Source organism: Phyllobates terribilis, unplaced genomic scaffold (assembly GCF_046119375.1).
Source record: "Phyllobates terribilis strain yellow unplaced genomic scaffold, ASM4611937v1 Scaffold_3__8_contigs__length_932513732, whole genome shotgun sequence".
In the NCBI taxonomy this organism is placed as follows: domain Eukaryota; kingdom Metazoa; phylum Chordata; class Amphibia; order Anura; family Dendrobatidae; genus Phyllobates; species Phyllobates terribilis.
Window position 1 is genome coordinate 527,089,359 of NW_027362763.1, and position 24,463 is coordinate 527,113,821.

At 38.8% G+C, this 24,463-nt stretch overlaps 1 protein-coding gene across 10 annotated transcripts in view; it reads left to right on the top strand.

Moving 5' to 3' along the window:
* EYA4 (EYA transcriptional coactivator and phosphatase 4) overlaps positions 1–24,463 on the top strand; it is a 563,063-nt gene that overhangs the window by 391,350 nt on the left and 147,250 nt on the right. For 5 of the 10 annotated variants that reach the window (XM_073671270.1, XM_073671274.1, XM_073671267.1 and 2 more), the window contains one exon: positions 3,234–3,326. The exons of 3 other annotated variants lie outside the window; for them this stretch is intronic. In XM_073671270.1, coding sequence (XP_073527371.1) covers positions 3,234–3,326 — 93 coding nt within the window. The remainder of the gene's footprint in view (positions 1–3,233; positions 3,327–24,463) is intronic. 2 more of the 10 variants (XM_073671269.1, XM_073671272.1) reach the window with 1 other exon arrangement.

Consider the following 24,463-nt stretch of genomic DNA (forward strand, 5'->3'; position numbering starts at 1 on the left):
CACACTTAAGGCATCGAAACTATGAATTAACACATGTGGAATTATATACTTAACACAAAAGTGTAAACAGCTGAAAATATGTCTTATATTCTAGGTTCTTCAAAGTAGCCACCTTTTGCTTTGATGACTGCTTTGCACACTCTTGGCATTCTCTTGATGAGCTTCAAGAGGTAGTCACCAGAAATGGTCTTCCAACAATATTGAAGGAGTTCCCAGAGATGCTTAGCACTTGTTGGCCCTTTTGCCTTCACTCTGTGGTCCAGCTCACCCCAAACCATCTCGATTGGGTTCAGGTCTGGTGACTGTGGAGGCCAGGTCATCTGGCGTAGCATCCCATCACTCTCCTTCTTGGTCAAATAGCCCTTACATAGCCTGGAGGTGTGTTTGGGGTCATTGTCCTGTTGAAAAATAAATGATGGTCCAACTAAACGCAAACCGGATGGAATAGCATGCCGCTGCAAGATGCTGTGGTAGCCATGCTGGTTCAGTATGCCTTCAATTTTGAATAAATCCCCAACAGTGTCACCAGCAAAGCACCCCCACACCATCACACCTCCTCCTCCATGCTTCACGGTGGGAACCAGGCATGTAGAGTCCTTCCGTTCACCTTTTCTGTGTCGCACAAAGACACGGTGGTTGGAAACAAAGATCTCAAATTTGGACTCATCAGACCAAAGCACAGATTTCCACTGGTCTAATGTCCATTCCTTGTGTTCTTTAGCCCAAACAAGTCTCTTCTGCTTGTTGCCTGTCCTTAGCAGTGGTTTCCTAGCAGCTATTTTACCTTGAAGGCCTGCTGCACAAAGTCTCCTCTTAACAGTTGTTGAAGAGATGTGTCTGCTGCTAGAACTCTGCGTGGCATTGACCTGTTCTCTCATCTGAGCTGCTGTTAACCTGCGATTTCTGAGGCTGGTGACTCGGATAAACTTATCCTCAGAAGCAGAGGTGACTCTTGGTTTTCCTTTCCTGGGGCGGTCCTCATGTGAACCAGTTTCTTTGTAGCGCTTGATGGATTTTGCAACTGCATTTGGGGACACTTTCAAAGTTTTCCCAATTTTTCGCACTGACTGACCTTTATTTCTTAAAGTAATGATGGCCACTCGTTTTTCTTTACTTAGCTGCTTTTTTCTTGCCATAATACAAATTCTAACAGTCTATTCAGTAGGACTATCAGCTGTGTATCCACCAGACTTCTGCACAACGCAACTGATGGTCCCAACCCCATTTATAAGGCAAGAAATCCCACTTATTAAACCTGACAGGGCACACCTGTGAAGTGAAAACCATTTCCAGTGACTACCTCTTGAAGCTCATCAAGAGAATGCCAAGAGTGTGCAAAGTAGTCATCAAAGCAAAAGGTGGCTACTTTGAAGAACCTAGAATATAAGACATATTTTCAGTTGTTTCACACTTTTTTGTTAAGTATATAATTCCACATGTGTTAATTCATAGTTTTGATGCCTTCAGTGTGGATGTACAATTTTCATAGTCATGAAAATACAGAAAAATCTTTAAATGAAAAGGTGTGTCCAAACTTTTGGTCTGTACTGTATATATGTGTGTGTGTATGTATATATATATATATATATACACACATACAGTTTACTATGTATGTGTATATATATGTATATATAATATGTGTGTGTTTATATATATATGTATAGTATATATGTGTACAGTATAACAGTATAATCATTAAATACTATGCAAAAAATATGAAGTATTCATAAATCTAATTGATTGTCATATTGACTTTTACATATGATTTTTACCATTACTGGTATCTATTTTCACAAAATATATTTTTTTATTTGCGTGACAAAGTTTTCTAAAAAATTATAATATATAATAGCTCGTCCTAAAATTTACCTCAATTTCATTGAGGAGACTGAAAAAATGCAAACACAATTGTATTTTTCAGTACAGAATCTCAATATTTTTCCAGATTTAGATGGCGTATTTTGATATGCATGTTGCCTAAAGGTAAGAACAGACTAAGCAGCCATCATTTCAAGTTGCTCATTAAAGTTATTGTCCTATCAGGTAATATTGATTACCTATCCTTAGGATAGATCATCAGTACCAGATTAGTTGGGTTGCAACACCCGGCACCACTGCCAATCAGCTGTTTCCAGTGCTGGCAGCGACCGGATATCTTGAGCTGTGGAACGGAACAGTATACCTCTGTCAACTGTATAGTGACTGCAAGAGGGTACTGCAGATCTTGAATAGGGGGCAGATGTGTAGTACCCAGCCATGTCCACTATGCAGCTGCCAGAGCTGTTCTATGCAGCTCTGTAACTGATCTTATCTGGCCACCGCTAGAATTGGAAACAGCTGATCGGTTGGGATGCTGGGTGTCACATCCTCACTGATCTGGAATTAATGACCTATCATAATGATAAGCCATCAATATTAAAGTACAGGACAACCCTTTAAAATAATTAGCTGCTCCCCTGCAAAATCAATTTTTCATGTACTCCTCTTAAAAATTAGTTTCAACTTTGATTTTTGGAGTAAATTATAGTAAATCTGTGGACGGCTCGTCCCCTCAGTTTTTATTAAAAAAGTGTCACGTGTGATATAAAATGGGAAAAAAAAATTTTTTTTTCAACCCAACACTGGTGCAAATGGCTTTTAGGCTATGTTCACATACATGCATTTTTCAGTGCTGTCCATGGAAAAAACTGACTGCACAATGTTATTCAATCATGTATACAGTGTGAAAAAATGATTACTAGTCTCTTCTGTATTTCAGATGAGACTCGTCTATTCAATTCTTTGGGTGGAGTAAAAAAAGCGGATCCTATACAGATTAATGTGTAAATCATCCTATTTTTACGGATATATTGCCATCATTAATATAGGAAATTAATGAATAGAAACAAATGCCATACAGGTGCTATACAGATTCCATGAGTATGACAATACAGATAAAGAATAGTCTTTTTTTATTGAAAATTGGACAATTTTTATATGCTCATGTGAACTTAGCCTTAAACCTCCCTATAGTCACAAAGACGTCAGCTTAAGACTATAAGGTTCCAATAAAAAGATTTGCTTGCAATATGTCTAGTTTTAGAATTCTTTATTACTTTCTATTTTTCCCAAATTTCCTAATCTTTGTACTGCATGAAAATTGAGTTTTGGCTGTTTCTAGTTAAAATTGGGTATGAGGCCTCATTTTGAAAACTTAGAAAAAGAAACTTATCTCTGCTTATTCTTCTATGTAGTGTCTCTTCTTGCAGTCAAAACAGAGCCAATGAACAGCAGTGAAACTACCACAACAACGGGAGATGGATCGCTTGACACTTTTACTGGGTCAGGTAAAGCAATCTGATGACATATTACACACACTAAAGAAGCAGAAAATGTGTAATCCAGACTAATGCACACATCCTCTGAAACTTCAAGTCTGGCAACAGCCTTGTTAAATTTTGTGAAAGTTTCAAAGTTTAATAGGTCCAAAATGTCATGCCTGCAAATGTCTGCAATTAGTTATCAAGCATACATTTTCTTTAACAGTTAAGACATTGCAGGGAACTTGAGATTTATCAAATGGAAGGTTTTTGGTCTGAGGCTCTTGTAGATGTCATTTTCTTAATAATATAGACATTTAATTGTGATGCCTTTGGTTAATATTAATTCAGTACTTACAATCTTATAGCTGGAAACATTATTATGTATATAGCACTGGTAGCAACTAGCATGCCAAACGGGATCTGTTATGTGGAAATGCATCATCCGAAATTAAAAAGAAATTCCATTTAATATATAGGTATCCATGGAAACTATAAACATAGCAATTTTATAATTACTAAATTGGGTATATTAAAAAATTCCATTTATCTTGAAAATTGGGCCAAGAGAAATCCATTTACCTACTCTAAGAGACACAAAGGCCCGATTCATTAAAGTGCTTATGCCAGTGGATTGCTTTGAAAAGTCGCAATTTAGAATGCGGAGTTGCAAAAAAAAAATTGTGACTTTTGGTGTTTTCACAACAGTTTTCCCTTGCTCCTCTATAATGAGTAGAGCTAGGGCGGGATAAAGGCATGAAGCCACAACCCGTCTAATTCATAAAGAACTGTGGCATAACTTAAGTCAGAAACCTTACTCCAGTAAGATTTGTGGTGAAGTGCAAGGTGGCGCTCACCAACTTTCAAATGTGCCTCATTTATTAAGAGGCATTCGCTTGTTAATGAATCAGGCACCTCTGACTATAGCACATCCCCTCATGAAGACCAGCATGAACAATGACGGACTTGATGAATTGGGGATGAAATGTCACTAAAAATATGGCCACCACTATAGACCACACCGAAGTGCTTTATATGTCGGGGACATTTTGAACATTTGAAGTATGCCTGTACTATCCTATGAGCAGGAAGCATGTCATATAATAAGGAACTAGGGAGATTGACATGTAATATTGTGGTTCATAGACTAAATCTAACTTATAAAAGTTAAAGAGGACTTGCCAGTCCTCCTAACATCTTACTTACCCTTATTTTAATAAGCAGAATAAGTACACTTAAAGGGAATCTATCACCCCCTGGCATTTATCTGACCTCTAATATGGGCATACAGGTGATAGAAATGTAAATCTATTCCTACCTGTATGCCTCATATTAGAGGTCTAGTTGCTGTGAAATGTCTTTTCATTCAATCAAGTTTCTGATGCTTGCATGCCCGGGAACTGGAAGAAATCCCTGCCTCCTGTGGTAATTATAATGTTTCCCCCTCCGCTGCACGTCACAGTGCCCTGTGATGTGCAGTTACCATGGCCAAATCCAGGCACTGTGACATGCAGGAAAGGGGGGAAACATTATAATTACCACAGGACGCAGGGATTTCTTTAGGGCCCCAGGCCTGAAGCATCAGAAACTTGATTGAATAAAAAAAAAATTCACAGCAACAAGACCCCTAATATGAGGAATACTGGTATGAATAGATTTACATTTCTATCCCCTGTATGCCCATATTAGAGGTCAGATAAGTGCCAGGGGGTGACAGATTCCCTTTAAGCTCTCCTATGGGAATGCCTCCCAAGTTTTCCAAAACATGGCCTAAATCCTGTCCCTTTTATGCACTGGTTTGCTGAACAGTCCGGGCAAACCCATCACTGTTGGCAAGTATGTGATATGTCTATTTTACTAAATTATTATTTTCCCCAAACTGGAGGCTAGTTGGCAATTGTTAGCCCATGGGAAAGCCCAAAGCCCTGAACCATGATTGGCATGGCCCATCTTTAGGCGTGGGTTATATGAAACACTCAGGAAGAAATGAATCACAAAGTGATAACTTATTGTTAATGGCTGCATGATTTCAGCAAAATTATGCAGCCATTAATAATAAGCAAGCATTTTTTTCACTTAATTTCTAATCATGCTATGAAAATATGCTGCGATTTGAGGCACCCACTGTCATAATCACATAACCTCTTGCAGTAATAATCACCCTCATTATATAATAATACATAATTCCCTTACTCCCACCTCAATAATATCATACCCCTTGGTAATCATCACTTATAGTATAATAACTAATCCCCCCCATGCAGGTTATAACATCCCAGCCCCAGCAGTAATCAGGCACCCTTAACCTTGGATTATAATCACATAAACCCTTCAATCATTCTTCTTCCTGTGGGATTATTCTACACATTCTGTAAAAAAATAATTAAAGGGTTATTCCCCAAAAATGAATATATGCCCCAGTCTATAGTTTGTAAGATGCACCATGTCTGATACCCATAGTGATGCAACTGCAGGTGATTTAAAGGTAAATGCTGCAACGCTGCTGAAGCACATAAGGGCAGGGCAGTCTTAAACAGTTACAAGGGGACCGGCATGGGGGTATCTATCACTCTGTAGGTGACCCAGCCTGCCCCTGCCCATAACATAATAGCTAGATATGAGAGAATAAATTTGAGTGGAATTGAATTTACTCGACTTTTACAAGAATCCTCATTTTGTAATTTGCTTCCACATGGATTCAGCAAACTTGGAAGCTATTGGCTGCCATTTTTCGAAACTTTAAAAGGCCATAAAAATGTTAAAAATAAAATCCTTATACACACCTTACCGCTCACTTGTCTGGCCCCTCGGCATCACCTGTAGGTCTTGGCTGTATCTTCAGATGGATGTTGCTCACGCTGAAATCCCCAGGCTTCTCACGCTGGGCCGGTACTTCCAGCTTTGAAGAATGCTCGGGATGGGAACTGTTCAAGAGCACAAAGGCCACAGAGTCATGACCTTGCGCATATGCAAAACTCTCTTGAGCTCCAGCCATCCCCAAAGTTCCAACCCAATGAGAGAGATCTGAGGAATTCAGCAGGAGCAGTGGTGATCTAAAAATACTGATTGGTCTCAGTTTGGGGGTGGTCCTAGTCAGTGACTCAAAGCTATCTGTATATGTAAATTTAAAGAGGCTGTTCCTCCATAATTAACATTTTAATATTGATTTGGTAAATTAAAAAACAAACAAAGCTATACTCATTTATGGGCACTTCCCGGGATTTAGCACAGACCACTCTCTTGTCTTTGTTAACACTGGCAAGAAGTCATCACTATTCAAAGGAGCAGCAGACCCACTGGGACTTGTGATTGGCTTCCATAGTGGGGTGTTTTCAGATGATGTGCTGCTTAAGTCACCGGACCACAACAACCAATCACAAGTCCCAGGGGTTCTGCTGCCTCTTTAAATGGTGACCACTAAATGCCGGTATAAACACAGATCACGGATCAACCTGCTATGGATGCCTGGATGCCTGGAAGTGTTGGTAGGTGAGCATAGTTTAATTTGTTGTTTATTAATTTATAAAGCCAGCAGTAAAATTTAAATTTTGCCCAAACAACCCCTTTAAGCAGAGAAGGATTTCAATGATTTAGTAAGCTAGCAGGGATCTAACAATTCACATAAACTGTAACAGTATATTAACTTTTTAAAGAGATTATTTCAGGTTGGATAAAAATATTAACCTGCAGATATAGGGTTAAGCTGCGAATTAATAGCATTTAAAAGGTGCCCAGCTGCCAAACCACAAGAGCACCCAGGAGAAAATTAACTATTTTTCTTTTGGTAGCCACTGACTTTAATCAGGTAGGCGTGCCAGCATGGTTTCAGTCATTGCTCACTATACTGTGGGCGGCGGCTCTAAGCACTCTCTAGCACTTTGACTGACAGCTGCCTCTCCACTGATGCACTGCGGAGTCAGGTGCCTCACTTTCAGTACAGCCGCCAGGCACCTTAATAACGCTATTAACCTGCAGATTAACCATATATCCACAGACTAATAGTGTCATCTAACCTGACAGGTAACGTTTTACTGCTTTTTTTCATGCCACCTGCAGACAGAGCAGCATGTTCAGTGTGAAAGAGGTGCAGTAGAGGATTTAACTTCTAAGGCATAGAAAACAATGGAGTCTCCCTATAGCGAGCACAGTCATCACAATTCATCAATTCAACGAAAACCTATCATAATAAAAAAAAAATCTAATTTGTTAAGCACAGTATATTATTGAGACAGATTTATTAAAACGATCAGTAATAAAAAAATCTTTACTTCTTATAGTAAAGATTCACATGGCAGATTACATTTTAGCAAAGTTGACCTCTATCTGGTTTCTATTGGCAACAAAGACCGCCGTTGTTCTTTTAGGGTATGTGCACACATTAAGCATTTGCTGCAGACATTTCTGCACACAAAAAATGTCTAATGGCAGGGATCCAAGGGGAAACGTTTCTCCTTGTGGAGAGTGACAAGCCAAGTCTGGCATGCCAATATGAGGAGGTTTTTAAGCCTTGTAATGTTCCTCAGGGAAATTAAATATGCAAATAGTCTCTTCAGAGAGGAAGAGGACTAGAACTCATGTGCCTCCTATTGGAAGCAGCAATCCTAAAAGTCAATATTAACCTTTAATGAGCCTTGCAGCATGACTTAGGATAAAAGCCAAACCAAAATCTCAGTTTGCAGACACTGTGTTTCAGGGTGCTGCCCCTCATCAGTGCAAAGTGTGAGATCTAGTTTGGCTATCTGAGAGGCATATGACTGGGATCTTGGCAGGAAAACACTGCATAAATACCACACGTTTTTGATGCTTTTTTTTTGCGTTTATTATATTCATTAGAATAGGTGAAAAATGCTGAAAGAATGACAAGCTACTTCAACCTACTTGAAACTTCAAATCTGCCAGGAAAATATAAGTAGCATGTGCATCAGATTTCATAAATTTCATTCACTTTACTGGGACAGTAAAATGCTGCATTTTCATGGCACAAATGCACAGAAATAACAAAAACGCAATGGGTGAACACACCCTTAGATAGTTATTATAAATAAGCCCCAAAATATACTATTTAGGTTTAAGAATATCAGCTCAAAAGAAGAATAACCATGACCATGGCAACAAATTTAGGCATTGCTTTCATTTTACTCATGAAAGGTGGAATTTGCTTGGTTTTTATGATTATTTAAATTTAAATTTTTGTTTGTATCTAATAATGTAGAGCAAGCGATTTTAATAATCTTTCAAATATACCTTCTAAATGAAATATGAAAAAACTTTTTAAAAACCTTTAGAAGATGTCTCCCTCCCTATGCTGTTTCTGAAGAAAATCCGTATTCAGTCCCACACACACTGAATACGGCTTTCTAAGGGTGAGGTCGGAGCTTACACTGCATGCGCTCCAGGCTGAATCCCATAAACTGTGCTTTAAGTAATCCTAAAAACCAAGCAAATTCCACCTTTCATTAGCACAATGAAATTAATGTCTAAATTTGTTGCCATGGTCATTTACTACTATTTACTACACTTCTCCTTTGCACCTGTTATACTTCTTTTGAGCTGATAATCTTAACCTAAAATAGTACATTTTTAGGGCAGCTTCTACAAGGTTTTTTTTTTCGGATTTAATTGATAAAATATAAGCTATATTATTATTTAATTAAAATTAAAATGACAGTTATGCTTTAAGTTTTCCCTTGTGCTAGTTTTGGTTCCCCAATGAAAAATTATGAAAAACTTAGGTTCTCAATCTTATGGGAATAATGCTGAAAAATAAGCTAATATTGCTATACATGAATGGATACTATATCATGCAAGAAATAGATCATGTATATATTTTGTCTACAATATATCATACATCACAGGAGCTATACAATGAAAAAAACAAACGATAGGTGATAAGTAGAGATGAGCAGTTATCGATCTGCGCAGGATCAACTTCAAGTCAAATTTCCTGAAATGCGCAGGTCCCCACAAAATCGATTACTTTATGATTTGATTTGCCTGGAGTGCCCCAAAAAAAAGAAAAAATAACTAGTAATTTCATACATTGCTGAAGACTATGAGAGAACTCTAATGATGTCAAGCGGGGCAGCGCTGGCTTACCCATAATGCCTTGCAACTATCAAATCATATGGTCTAGCACAGCCAATAAGGGGAGCTATTACAGCCAGTAAAAAGCCACAGCCCTACTATCAGTATTTGGTCAATATTCGGTCAGTATTTTTTCTCAAGAGTGGGAGCCAAAATCAGGTGAGGAACAATCAGAGAAAAGGTATAATAGAAACAAGTCACCAATTCTGCATTTATCATCCACTCCTGGTTTTAGCTCCCACTCCTGAGAAAAAATACTGACCGAATACTGACCAAATACTGATAGTGGGGCCGAGGCCAAAAAGTTGGGTGCTGGCCAAGGATCATCAATTTTATGCTTGTGCAGTGTAGGGATAGAATGTCAGATCCCACAGCTCATTCCACCTATGTAAAGAAAAAAGCCTAATCTGATTGTGTTGTACTACTTTTAGTGTTGAAACAGATTGAAAATAGGAGTGGTAGTCTGAGTCTATGAATACTAATCCAAAGATCCAAGGGATATATAGTACATGTATAGTCACACCGTGTGACTGTGAATTGAATGATCTGTGATACACTGCATTAACAGCCTTATATATTTTTTTTTATTCTTCACACACCGCAAACAAGGAGGGCAGTATTAAACCTTTCAGTGCTATTTTTTCTACAAAAACAAAATACAGAACCCAAGGTTTGTTTGTAACAGAAAGTGTGTATTCTGCATTGTAAGACAGGCAATAGATTTTTTTTTACATCCTTAAGAAAAATCTCTGTTTAGAAACAACTGTTTACCTCACAAAGTGGCGTGTGTGTTTTAAAATAAGTTATATTTTTTGTTTACTTGATTGTTGTAATAGTTCATTGTAAGGCAGAGGCTTTCACGACTGTGTGGTAATGGGGCAGTGACCTAGGATAGTTCAACTTAAATGTCTTTATTTAGGCACCTTACAAAAATATCTCAAATGTTATACTCTGGGTCGCAGCAAGATCGTCCGTATCAATCCGTTGACTTGGGCCATTGCATCATTATATCACTGTGGATGCATCAACGTCTTTGCTTTCTCTGACTTCAGTCTCACACAGACCTGTCCTACACAGAGCTCCTGCTCTGATGCTTGCAAACCAAAACTGACACACCCAAACTTTAACTGAAAGTTTAAATGGAAATGATGGACCCGGGCCACTCCCAAGACCCGGAGTGGAGGGAGAGATCTGACCCACTATCTTCCTACAGATCTCTCCAAAAATAAAAGCCCATGTCAGGTTTTCCTAAATCTGACTTGGTCAAATAGCCTGACCAAGTTCACACTCTTATTTTGCATTGTAACCACAGCTGTGACTGTAATTATAATGCTCTCCATTGAATTCAGTATGTTTTTATGCACATCCTGGGGGACACTTATCAACCCTCGTATATGATCCCCCTCACTACCTCACATCAGTATTAGACCTGTACACATGCTTCTTGAATGCAGCTGCCTGTTGCAGATGCTTGCTTTTGGGACATTAATCTACCTAGCTTTTTTTTGTGTTATATTTTGCAAAGGCATGTAATCGTGTTTTTTTTTATTTTTTAAAAAAGGTCACTTTTTAATTTTTGAATACCAGTTTTATTTAATTTATCAACCATACACCCACTATAATAGTGCATGTTGTTGCGGCATATTCACATCGAGTCATGAAACTACATATAGCTTCCCACCATTGGCATATTAGTGTTCTGTAACTTATATCACATTTTTGTTGAAGGAGTTAGTTATTTTAAAAAAATAAAAAGGTCTTAAAGTTTTGCAACTGTCTTACTAGATGAATTTAACAATCGTAGGCGCCACAACAATACTGCTGGCTGTGCAGCAAATTACTTTCCGTGCCAGAAATTACATAACAACCTAGTTTTTTGTTAAAAGGGGGTGGAGATGGAGGAATTTAAAACAAAAAATATCTATAACCTCCAAAAGAGTGTGAAAATAATTATCCACAGTTTCACACTTTTTGTTTTGCATACCTATTTTAATAATACAGTTTTGCAAGGGTAAAACACACAACTATACTGTTTTCTGTTGCAGGATTTTAGGTGTTCTCATCATCTGATATTTGTTTTTACTTGATCCATTTTGGCAACGGAAAATTAATCTGCTTTAATCCAAAGTTTGCAAACAAATAAATGCAGTAAATCGAGACATTTGACAATGCAGGTCTGATTTGCTTTACCTCTTTAAATTGTCAAATTGGAGGCACATGCGTACCACACTGATAATATGGGCATGCTGTTGTTGAATTATTCCTTTTTTCCATCATGTGGCTCCTTTCTAGCATATCTGGCTGAGGTCATATTTTAATGTGTTTGTAACAAAGTTTTAGGCGCAAATTAAATATTACTTGTGTCTAAAATGTATGCTAAACCAAAAAGTGGCACAGGAGACATACATGGTAATGTAATAGAAAAAAAACTTCATGGAGAAAATGTGGGAACCGCTGACACCAGCAATACCACCAGCACTGCTGGCAGCAACCACCTGCTGGGCAGTAGTAGTACTAAACGCAGGTCACACTCATGCTCCTTTGCCTCTGGCAAGCATATTAACTTAGAGGAATAATGAAATATTTGTCACATCACTCATAGCATACAGAGGAATGAATTACCTCTGACACTGACACTATTAGCTGAAGTCAGTGTTCTGCTTAGTCCACCTAATCTGCCACCAAAACATTTAATGTTGTTCATAGTGGAATTTTCCACTTCGTCAATGATATCTGGTTCTTTTCTGTGACATAGTCCCCTAATCCACAGCACACTGGGGGATAAGGAACATATTACACCAGAATAATGCCTTCCAGTCTATTTATCGGAAGAGATAAACAGTCAGCCTTTATGCATGAATGACGTATGGAGATGGAGAACATGACTTTAACACCAAGCTCTGTTGCTGGATCTGTTAGCAAGATGGTAGGGGCATTGGAAGCGGTAGTAGTCCTCTGGGACAGGACAAATATTGAGGTGGGAAAAAGGCAGGGGGAAAGGAGCTCAGACCAATTCCCACACAGAGGCAACTGTCAGCTGAATTAGGCATGACGATGATGATGATAATTCTGTGGTTGACAAAACCTGTGAACTGGGCAGAGATGCTGAGGAGGTGAGGTTATCAAAGGATGAGGGTGTTGCCCTTGGTGATACATAGCATTGGCAACATGTAGCTAAAAGAACTTCTGGGGCTACATCAGCATTTTTGTGGTAAATAAGGAGCAGGTGATGGATGTTGCTTGTGCTTTTGGTGGAGGAGGCTCAACAGAACATGAAAGGTCAATACAAGATGGTGGCAAGTCGTACATGCAGGCATCTCGTGCATGTGATTTCTTTTTCAACTTTGTTGCCAGATGAGTCTTTGGCAGTCTGCAGGCTATAGATTAGTAAATATGGTTCTCCTGCAGCATGTGAAATAAAATCATCTGCACCTCGGGCTAAGTCCAGCTGGCCAGCAATCAGAGCAAGCCTCAAGTTGTCCTCCTACCCTTTCTCTCCACATTAGTCCTTATGTCAGTCAGGCAGCATCCTCTATTACGAAGTGGTCAGTGTCATCACCAATATTATCATCATCCACCACTACTGCTTGTTGTACTCAGAGTACGCCCCCTATCCATACCTGATTGTGTGTCAAGGAAACAAACATATACACTGTCATTCGCTGGTTTGCCAACTAAATGATCACTTGGTCATGTTTCTAGTGATGCAGTTGATACCATACAACCTTGTGGAGTCTACTGCCTTTCTAGAAATGATTGCATGTGCTCAGCCTCACTGGAAGATACCCAGTTGCCATTATTACTCACAGAAAAGGGTGCCTATCTTTCTTTTTTCAAGTGCAGGATATTTTAGACCGCTCTCTTAACTTGTTTTTTGAGCTCCAAAGTGCAATGCACTGTAGATACAGAGTAGCAACTATGGCCAGGGACAATACATGAGTTTCATGGCTTACTGGGTGAATGTTTTTCACAGAAGTGATGCAGTATCACAACTGGGACAGGTATTGTAGTCGCAATGACTGTGAGCTACGTCTGTTTCCACCACTATGTGATGGTTCTCATTCTCCTTCTACACCTCTTTTGTATCCTGCTAAACTAAAATTACACTATCCTGAGCAGGCATAGAACATATCATTGATTTCATTTACTGCTTTGATTCTTTTCGCTTATGCAAGTGATTCCAAGTGGTTTAACAGGTTGAAAACCATGCGGCGGATGAATTGCTACTGAGCAAAAAGTTTAACTTCAGCTATTGCCTGCCTTCTCATGAACTGCAACTCGGAATTGTCATGAACGACTATGCGCACAACCTTCTGGTTGCCTTACAGTCAGGCAAAGTATTTCATGCTCAATGCATTGCCCACATTCTTCATTTAAATGTACAATACTTATTTCACAAATATACCTGCTTGAGGAAGGTGGTGGCTATGGCCAAGATAGTGTCAGCTCATTTCAAACGATCTTATATGGCAAAGTGTACCCTCCTAGCTTGTCAAAAGCAAAATGATCTGTCACAGCAAAATTTAGTTTATAATGTTGCAACCTGCTGAAATTCAATGCTTTAGATGATGCAGCATCTTTACAAGCAGCGTAAAGTGGTGACTAACTACAGTTGAAACCAGAAGTTTACATACAATATATAAAAAGACATGTCTGCATGTTTTTCTCAATATCTGACATGAAATCAGAATAAACCTTTCCCGTTTTAGATCAATTAGGATTACCATCATTTTTAATATTTGCCAAATGCCAGAAAAATGAGAGAGAGAGAATGTTTTAAGACATTTTTATTACTTACTGCAAAGTCAAAAGTTGACATACATTTCATTAGTATTTCGCACCATTGCCCTTAAACTGAATGACTTGGGTCAAACGTTTGGGATATCCTTCCACAAACTTCTCACAATAGGTGGTTGGAATTTGGGCCCATTCCTCCTGACAAAACTGGTGTAACCGATCCAGGATTGTAGGTCGCCTTGCTCGCACCTGCCTTTCAGCTTTGCTCATAAATTTTCAATAGGATTGAGATCAGGGATTTGTGATGGCCACTCCAAGACATTGACTTTGTTATCCTTAAGCCACATTGTTACCATTTTGGCAGTTTGCTTCGGGTCATTGTCCATTTGGAAGACCCATTTCTGCCCAAGCTTTAACTTCCTGGCTGATGTCTTGAGATGTTGCTTCAGTATTGCCACATAATCTTCTTTTCTCATGATGCCATCTATTTTGTGAAGTGCACCAGTCTTTCCCGTGTTTCACAGTTGGGATGGTGTTTTTAGGCTTCCAAGCTTCTCCCTTTTACCTCCAAATGTAATGATGGCCATTTGGCCCAAAAGTTAAATTTTAGTTTCATCAGACCACAGGACAGGTCTCCAAAATGAAGGTCTTTGTTCCTGTTTGCATTTGCAAATATTAACCTGGCTTTTTTATGCTTCTTTTGGAGTAATGGCTTCTTCCTGACAGAGTGACCTTTCAGCTCATGTTGATACAGTACTCGTTTCATTGTGGTTATTGACACAATCTTACTAGCTTCCGCCATCATCTTCACAAGCTCTTTTGCTTTTGTCCTTGGGTTGATATGCACATGTCTGACCAAAGCACGTTCATCTCTGGGACACAGAACCCATCTCCTTCCTGAGCGGTATGATGGCTGGACATTCCCATCTTGTTTGTACTTGCATATAATTGTTTGTACATATGAACGAGGCACCTTCAGGTGTTTTGAAATTGTACCCAAGGATGAGTCAGACTTGTGCAAGTCCACAATTCTCTTCCTGATATCTTGGCTGATTTTTTTAGACGTTCCCATGATGCTACACAAATGAGCAGTGTGTTTCAGGTGTGCATTAAAATACATCCACAGATGTGTCTCTAATTAACTCAGATGTTGCCAAAAAATAGAATCAGAAGCTTCTAAACATGTGACATCATCATATGGGCAGTCCAGAATTGTTTAAAGGCATAGTAATCTTAGTTTATGTAAACTTTTGACTTTGCAGTAAGTAATAAAAATGCCTTAAAATATTCTCTCTCTCATTATTCTGGCATTTGGCAAATATTAAAAACAATGGTAATTCTAATTGACCTAAAATGGGAAAGGTTTGTTCTGATTTCATGTGAGATATTGAGAAAAACATGCATATGTGTATTTTTATATTGTGTATGTAAACTTCTGGTTTCAACTGTACATCATGCAGCAGGCAAACTGAAGCATGAGTTACTTTGCTAACCAACATTGGCAGCTAAAGAAGTATGTGTGTCTTCTACTGTCCTTCAAAGGGATAAAAAATTGTCAGTAGCACCACGTGTGTAATAAATCTTCATCCTTATAAAAAAATGGAAAAAATACTTACCAGAGTGCCAATTAGGATGGAGGAATAACAGCAGCTTGCACCTGTTCATTGCTTCCATGTGTCTGTTATGGACCCTAAAGGTCCATGTTACGTGCTCCAGAATTTGGAGGAGGAGCAGTAGCTGGTTGTTGTGAAGGGGACATAGACTTGGCACATGCAGGGAAAGAGGGTGACAGTCAGAGTGAAAATGATGATGTTGAAATTCTGGGCGTTAAAACCAAGGCCCTCAGTTGTGTGGATTAGTATGGCAAGCAGTATGCTGGAATGCTTGTGGAATGACTTCAAACAAAGTGATGATTATTGGATTGCCATGGCTTTAGATCCTCATTATAAAAGCAAAATGAGTATTTTTTTTCTGACTTCTGAAAGGAAGAAGGACAGAAAGGAAGCCCAAATTGGCTTATTAACAGGATAAGATATGTTACCTTCTTTGTGCAACCCAATAATCCCCCGGCTGTGCCAGCATTAAGGCTATAACAGGTAGCTGAGGCTGCAGTAACAGCTACAATACATTTGACTGTAGAGACTAGATGTTTAATCTGCCAAGCCATTACTTCTTTATTTTGAAAACAGCTAGCGTGTTCCTACTCACTAAAAAAAAAGATTAATTTTTGGACAGCTTGATAAAAAGCCTTTATAATTGCTTACTCCTTTTGTGTATAGCCAACCTGTTGCTAATTCCAAAAAAATTATATTTTTTTCACTCCTAGTTGAGAAATCCTTACTACTTCATGTTCAGAACAGTACAACTCTTCTCTTTTGTCTCCATAAATAAAGAGATAATTTTTTGATGGCTTGTAAAAAAAAAAAGCTATCGCTACTTCATGTAGCAAAAAATATAACCTAAAAGCTCTTGATACTGCCCAAACAGGGATAATTTTTTCATTTGCTGTGTGAAAAAGCAATTACTTCTTCGATTTGTACCACATTTGTATAAATACTAGCAAGGCAAGCACCTTACCCTAAAGATAGGATAATTTTTAGTCTACTTGACCCATTTAAGTAGCCTAAAAAGTCTAAAACTGTGATGTGTGGTTAAATAGGTTGCTGGTTACCAACGCTTCCTATCTGTTTACTCCTAGTGAGATTGAGGTCACTTGGTCATTAAAATTACTCTGTTTTCATTTCAAAGACCAAATGGGTTCTATTCACATCTAGGAAACGCCAATTACATGCATATTTTCCGAGTAATTAGAGGCTTCGCAGTATTGCGATTTTTTTTTTTTAGGACTTTCTGGGAAAGTTTGGTGAAGCCGACGAATTCTAATCTAAGCACATCCGCTCATCTCTAGTGATAACATAGTGATAGATGATATCTTATTGATCTATGGGGATCTAACCTACGGACCTGCATTGATCGTCAGAATGGGAAAATTTTATCCATGATGGGGCACTTTTATCCATGTTACAAAATGAAGAGGCAGGACGACCTCTCCATTCATTCTCTATGGGGCTGCAGGGAAAATGCCAAGCTAAGCACTCGCCAGCCTTGTAGAAAATGTATTGAGCAGCAGTTAAGCATGCTTACCACCTCTCCATTTTAATGGGTATAAATGTGCCGATGGATACTTGTCCCTGCAGTCCATCTCTCCCTACTGATCAATACGTACATGTCCTGTGTATAGGAATAACTTATTTTCACTGGACACTTCCTTTAATAAAGAATTTATGCTATACCGAGTATGTTATGGAAGAATTTCCATTGTCTTTTTGTTCAATGTTCCTCAATCCTCAAGTGAAGTCACAAATTTTCAAGGTGACACTCACTTGCGAAATGAATACACCCTTGAATCTATATGAATATAATATATATATTCACAACTCTGTCTATAGATGTGCATCGCATTGATTGCTTTAGTATCTATATCTACCATTCTGGTAAAGAATGAGAAAAATCCAAGAAGGGACATAATGTCAAACAGTAGAACAAGAAGTGATGGTTTCTAGGGAGATGACTTTGCTATGAGAAATATAAAGGTCATATCACCAGCACAGTTGTGCAGATCCCCAACGCCACTCGATGCCTGTGTAAAATTATTCTCCTTGCCTTTGTGCTATCACATGGAGCATTACCAAAGTAAATACTGCATCCCCATGTTCATTTAATCTAGTCTCACCGATGTTCTGATGAAGGCCATGCTATTGTCCGAAACATCAATGTTTACACAGTGGATGAGTCTGTATTAATAAATATGCATATTTTCATTTACTTTGAGTGCCGGATTTATATTTTTACATAATGTTGCGGAGTGGAATCCTACCCATGCACCCTTACAACAGAGAGTGCCGCACAGCCTATTTTTTCTGCCATGAGAAAGCTATGAGAGATTAGAAATGTTATCTTACCCCATAGAATAGAGATTTATTCTGAAGGACAGAGTTTTCAAAAATTCTCAAGTGGAAAGTGTTATATTAAAGGTTTTAATTTTATCTTAATTTGATTATTATGAGTGAGTTGTTAAATGTAGACAAAAGGGACAAGAGAAAGCTGGTATTTAAAAACCTAAATACAATATGATAATATAGATTAATCTACAAATATTATAGATACTATTAAGTCATTGAAAATTGGCTTGAACTATAATTATGATGTGTTTTTTTATTTTTAACAGAGTAGTTTCATGCAGTTAATAACAGACAAAAAAAATTGATAAAAGCAAAATAAAAGAACAGCTGGGTGACATTGAACTATTGAAGAAACATGATATTATACCATTAGATAGTACAGCAATTATGAAACCCAAATAGTCATCTTTTATTTAAAATAATTTCATATATATGGCTCAATCAACTTTCAATAATTCTGATTTTTTTATTTAAAGAGGTATTCCCATCTCCAAGATCCTATCCAAATATGTAATAGGTGTAATAATAATAACATTAGAAAATACCTCCAATTAGAAATGTAGTATAGTATTTTTGATTCGCTATGTCTCTTTCCTCATGTGCAGGCATTGCAGGACCTTAGGTATCCATGGTTACGTCCACTGATAAAGTGACAGTTAGTTAGCTAGCTGCTAGTGGTCGCAACCATGGATACCTAAGGTCCTGCAATGCCTGCACATGAGGAAAGTGACCTAGGAAATCAAAAATACTATATTACATTTCTAACTGGAGGTATTCGCTAATATTATTATTATTATTAGTACACCTACTCCATATTGGAATAGGATCTTGGAGATTGGAATATCCCTTTAAAGAAGAGACTATTTTGCATCAACACCAAAAATATTATACAATATTACATGACAATAAAGGAAAGAAAAAATAATTACTACCCTGGTTTTGCTAATTGTTCTGTACTTGCCAGATATTATATCCAAGGGTTCCAGCAGACAAAATTCTATCTCTCCACTGTTTTTAAAAGTGTTAATATTTTGTTATTAAATATAATATTGCATTGTATGTAGCCAATATAGAGAAGGTCACCATCTGATTAGATAATCAGGGTAAAGGAAAACCTAAAATCACTATGATCTCCAAGAAAATGGCATTTGCCCATACTCAAGGCTTAAAAAAGATCCCACCTGCACAGTTGTGAGACACTGTCCAGTCCAGAGGCACTGCAGGCCATGGTAGCACATTTAAGCCACACAGGCAGCTACAGCCAAATGTGCCTGAAATAAAGATTAGAGAGATCTGGCTACCGTGCATTATGCCACTTACCACCATAATCTCAGATGTAAAACAGGTATAAAGTTCCCTCCTAAAGGCCTCTTTATTTGAGTCCTTCGGTGCACTAACAATAAAAAGAGAAAAAATAAACTAAAATTTGCTCCCCTCCCATAACGAGTAGTGATGTTGTAAGGAAATGTAAAAATGAGAAGACTCATACAGTGAATGTCTAACAGAGTGTCTGCAAAAGAATACCGCCATGTGCTGGTCAAAGATGATAGGAAAAGGGAAAGTAGAGAGAATTGCATCAGCAGGAACTGAAGAATGAAGTGCATGTTCCCTGGAGAAGAAGATTGGAGGAGACACCAGGTCAGTTGATAGCTGTGGAGCAGTTAGTAATTATAAAAGGCCCAGGAGGGCAGTGAAGGGAAGGAGTTGGCATCTGAACCTGTAGCAGGATGGATGGATTTATAGCCATCATTACGAGTGACCAGACCTGAGTGAAAAATTGAATGACCAGATCTAAGTAGGCAACAGAGTGACTAGACTGGAACCCAAACCAATAGAAGAAGAATGTAACCAGAACCGGAGACAAAAGACCAGAGCGAAGAAATCCAAGTAGAGAGGGCAGAGCCAGAACCGAAAGAGAGATGACCAGGCCGTTGAAGAAGAACATTCATTTAGCTTTGACTTCTGGTGTAGACGTGCGGTACACAAGGGACCAGGGCTGTGCTTCATGGAACAAAGGCAGCCAGCGTAACTGGTTTACAAAGTGACTCATTGATAAGGGACTTGTGGCCTAACGGTGTGGCATCATAGGCCTCCATTTTGGCCTGTATTACGGCTCATATTGCCTAGGGAGTGACAGAGAGTTGGCACTAAGGGGCCCAAAAGTGACAATAATTCACCGCAGATTAAGGTAATAGGCTCAAGACATATTAAAGACAATATTTTGCTTATTTGTAGTGATTGGCGAACCTGTGGATGTTTGGGTTTGGCCGAACATCTAAATAAAGTTAGGCTCGAGTACCAAAACGGTATCCAAACCTGGGTCCAATTCAGATGAATAGGGGGCCCGAACATTCGCTGAGCACCGTGCTGTCATCTGTGTGACAGCACAGCAAACACGGGCTCTGATCAACGGTAATTTCCTCCGGTAAGAGAGCTGCTGTTCCCATGTTATAAGATGACAGCATGAGCCAGCAGCTGTGACAGGTGGTATAAAGGTTACCGCCAGTCATAGGAGTCAGCTGATGAGAGAGTACTACTCTCATCAGCGTACTCCTGCTGTTGCTGATAACAGCGAGAGTAGTCACTGCTTATGGGAGTACTGATAAGCTGGTGCCTGTGCTATAAATAAATGTAAAAAAAAATGAAGTGGGGTCTCCTCTATTTTTAATAACCAGCCATGATAAAGCTGATGGCTAAGGGTTGCAGCCCGCAGCTGTCGGTTTTGCCTGCACTGGTTATCAAGAATAGAGGGGTCCCCACGCAGTTTTTTTAAATTATTTAAATAAATAATTTTTAAAAAGTGTGGGGTCCCCCCCATTTTTGACAACCGGCCAAGCTTAAACAGACAGCTGGTGGCTGGTGTTCTCAGACTGGAAGGGGTCATGGATTTTGGCCCCCCCAGCCTAAAAATAGTAGCCTGCAGCCGCCCCAGAAAAGGGTGCGGTGGCAAGTGGAGTAATAGGTTTGGGGGTTGATGTCAGCTGATTTATGGTGGCTGACATCATGCTCAGAGCTTAGTAATGGAGAGGCATGCATAAGGTGCCCCCATTACTAATCCCATAGTTAGATTGTAAAAAAAAACACAGAGCCAGAATAAAATGCTTTAATTTAAATAGTGACACAGACTTTTATAAAAATAAAAAAGCAAAGTTATACTCACCTTTACATCTAATCCACTGAAGCCCATGTAACTGTAAAAGACATAAAATAATAAACAAAAATAATACTCACCTTTACGTCTAATCCACTGAAGCCCTTGATCCCTGTAAAAGAAAAAAAATGATAAACAACCATTTTCCTCACCTGTCCGACGTGAAGTTAATCCATATCTGTCCCACAAAGATCCGAATGATTTGGATAGTGATCACATCAGTGATGTGATCACTATCCACGTCAGTCAACCCACACTGAGACAGTGGCATAATCACGCTCCTGCAGTGTGTGGCGCTGAGCTCCGATGAGAAAGGTCACTGGAGTTTATAGCCAATGAACCCCAGTGACCTCACTTATGGCACCGCTCGCTGCGAGAAAATCTCACACCGTGAGTGGTGCTGTAAGTGAGGTCACCGGGGTTCATCAGCTATGAACTCTACTGACCTTTCTCAGGGAAGCTCAGGTCTACACACCGCAGGAGCGCGATTACACTCCTGTCTTAGTGTTAGCTGGCTGGCGTGGATAGCGGTCACATCAGTGATGCAACCGCTATCCAAATCATCCGGATCTTCGTGGGACAGATATGGGTTATCGTCGGACAGTTGAGAAATATGGTTGTTTATTATTTTTCTTCTTTAACAGGGGACATGGGCTTCAGTAGATTAGGCATAAAGGTGAGTATTATGGCTGTTTATTATTTTAAGTCTTTTACAGGAAAAATGGACTTCAGTGAATAAGGTGTAAAGGTAAGTATAACTTTGCTTTTCTGGGGTGGCTGTGGGCTGCTCTTTTTAGGCTGGGGAGGGCCAATATCCATGGTCCCTTCCCAGTCTGGGAATACCAGACCCCAGCTGTCTGCTTTAGCTTAGCTGGTTGTCAAAAATGGGGAAGACCTCACGCCATTTTTTTAAATTATTTATTTCAATAATTTAAAAAAAAAGGAGTGGGGATCCCTCCATTCTTGGTAACCAGTGAAGCTGACAGTGCTGGGGTTGCAGCCCACAGCAGTCGGTTTTGCATGCGCTGATTGTCAAAAATAGAAGAGATCCCACGTCATTTTTGTTTATTATTTAATTATTTATAGCACAGGCGCCAGCTGATGAATACTCCCATCAGCTGTGCCTGCTCTAGCTGCTATCAGCGACAGCAGGCGCACGCTGATGAGTATAGTACACTCATCAGCTGACGCCTGACTGGAGGTAGCTTTTTTTCCACCATTCACAGATGCTGGCTCACATGCTGTCATCTGACAGCATGGGAACCGCAGCTCTCTGACTGGCAGTACCGATCAGAGCCACCTGTGTTTCTTGTGCTGTCACAGAGGTGATGCATCACTTATATTTGTGTCAAATAAATATTTGTTGGTTAAGTTACCACTGCGTCCTCATCCTCTGTGCTGTTGCATCCACGTACCTGTTTACAATGTCCTCCTACTCTTCACTGCAGTCTAAGTATATGATCTGATGTAGACAGTGCAGTAACATGATGTCTTTGCACCACCTGATGTTCCTTGCATTATCCCAATTTGACAGGCCATAGAGGTTGTCCAAGTTTAGGACAAAAGTCTGCAGTCACTCTATGTGGCTGCAGACTGCTGATAGGTGACAGCATGCGGTACACCCAGTGCGAATGGGCGGTCATGTGACTAAATGTGCTGACTAGTCTCATCCAGCTTGAATTCTCTTCCATTGAGAAATGCACCAAATACCCATTGTGGGAGCCTCTCCTTAGGCTGTGTTGCCACAATGAGTCTTTGGTGAGTTTTTGATGCTGTATACTGTATATTCACTGCATCAAAAACGCAGTCACAGAGGAATTTAGCCTAAGACACTTTTATCTCATTTTTGATGCTGCATTTTTTGTCTCTTTTTGGGATATCATGCTTTAAATAAAGCTGCTTTGTTTTTGATACTGCTTTTTATTTGGCTTTGTCAAAACGTTAGTGAGTAATGCAATCATGTGCGGATTACATGTGTTTTTAGTCTGGAAACACACATGCATTTTTTAGTTGCAGATTTTACGCATCTAATGCAAGTCTATGTGAAAAATTTGCACACAAAACTCAGCGTAAGCGCAAGAGAAATTGACATGTTGCAAATTTGAAACACTCATCGCAGGTCAGTTTACTGTGCTTAAAAAAAAAAGCACAGTGGAGGTGAGATTTTTATAAATCCCATCCATTTTGCTGGAATTGTAAGATGCTGTATTTTGCCTGATCAAAGATATGCAGTGTCAAAAACTCACCAAAAACTCATTGTGGGAACGTATTCTCAGGCAAAGTTCCCCTAATGAGTATTTTCTGTATTTTTTACGCTGCATATTTTTGTTGTTCAAAACAAGTAGCATCTTAGGTTAAGTTCTCAAAATGAGCTTTGGTGAGTTTTTGACTTTGTGTGTTTTTTCGTTGTGCAAAAAATACTTTGTGTTCCAGTTCCAGTTAAGTGGATTTCATTATAGAAATCACATGCCTGTTTTTTTTTTTTTAACGCAGTGCAAACTGACCTGCAGTGTGTCTTGGAAATCCACAATGTGTAAATTTTTCGTGCGGGTACACTGAGTTTTATGTGTGGATTTTCCCCATAAAATTGTTTAAAATTTCATTTATTATCAGTAAAGTTTTATCAAGGCTAAGTAATAGAAAATATAAAAAAACTGTTTTGTTTTAAACATGATATTGCAAATGGAATCAAAACTGCAGCTGAAAAAAACACGATAAAACGTATGTAAAGAAACGCACTCTGAAATGCAACAAAAAAATCCAAGTAGCCTAATTTAGCTAATTGGTGCAGAAATGCTGCAGAGAATCAGCAACATCAAAAATTCATCAAATATTAATCATGGAAACTTAGCCTTATGGTATGTTCACACTGTTTTTTTTTTGGAGATATTTGGGCCGTTCCCCACCCAAAAGCTTGAAAGACATTTCCAATTGATTTCTTATATAAACTGACTTTAAGTTTCCAGAAATGCCAAGCAGTTAAAAGATGTAAGTGCATCATTCTTCATACATTTTGTGTTATGAAGATGCTCCATGGTTTTTAACAGAAGTTAATGGCAAGGCTAAAAAATGTCCAGGATATGCCTGGGCATATTTTTGAGTATTTCATAAATTTTTAAACCTAAAAAAATGCTAGCTTAATTTATGCCATAAAAAAACGAAATCGCCCCAAAAATGCTTACTAAACACTAGAAAAACCTTTAAAAAATGCTTAAAAATTTTACAGAATA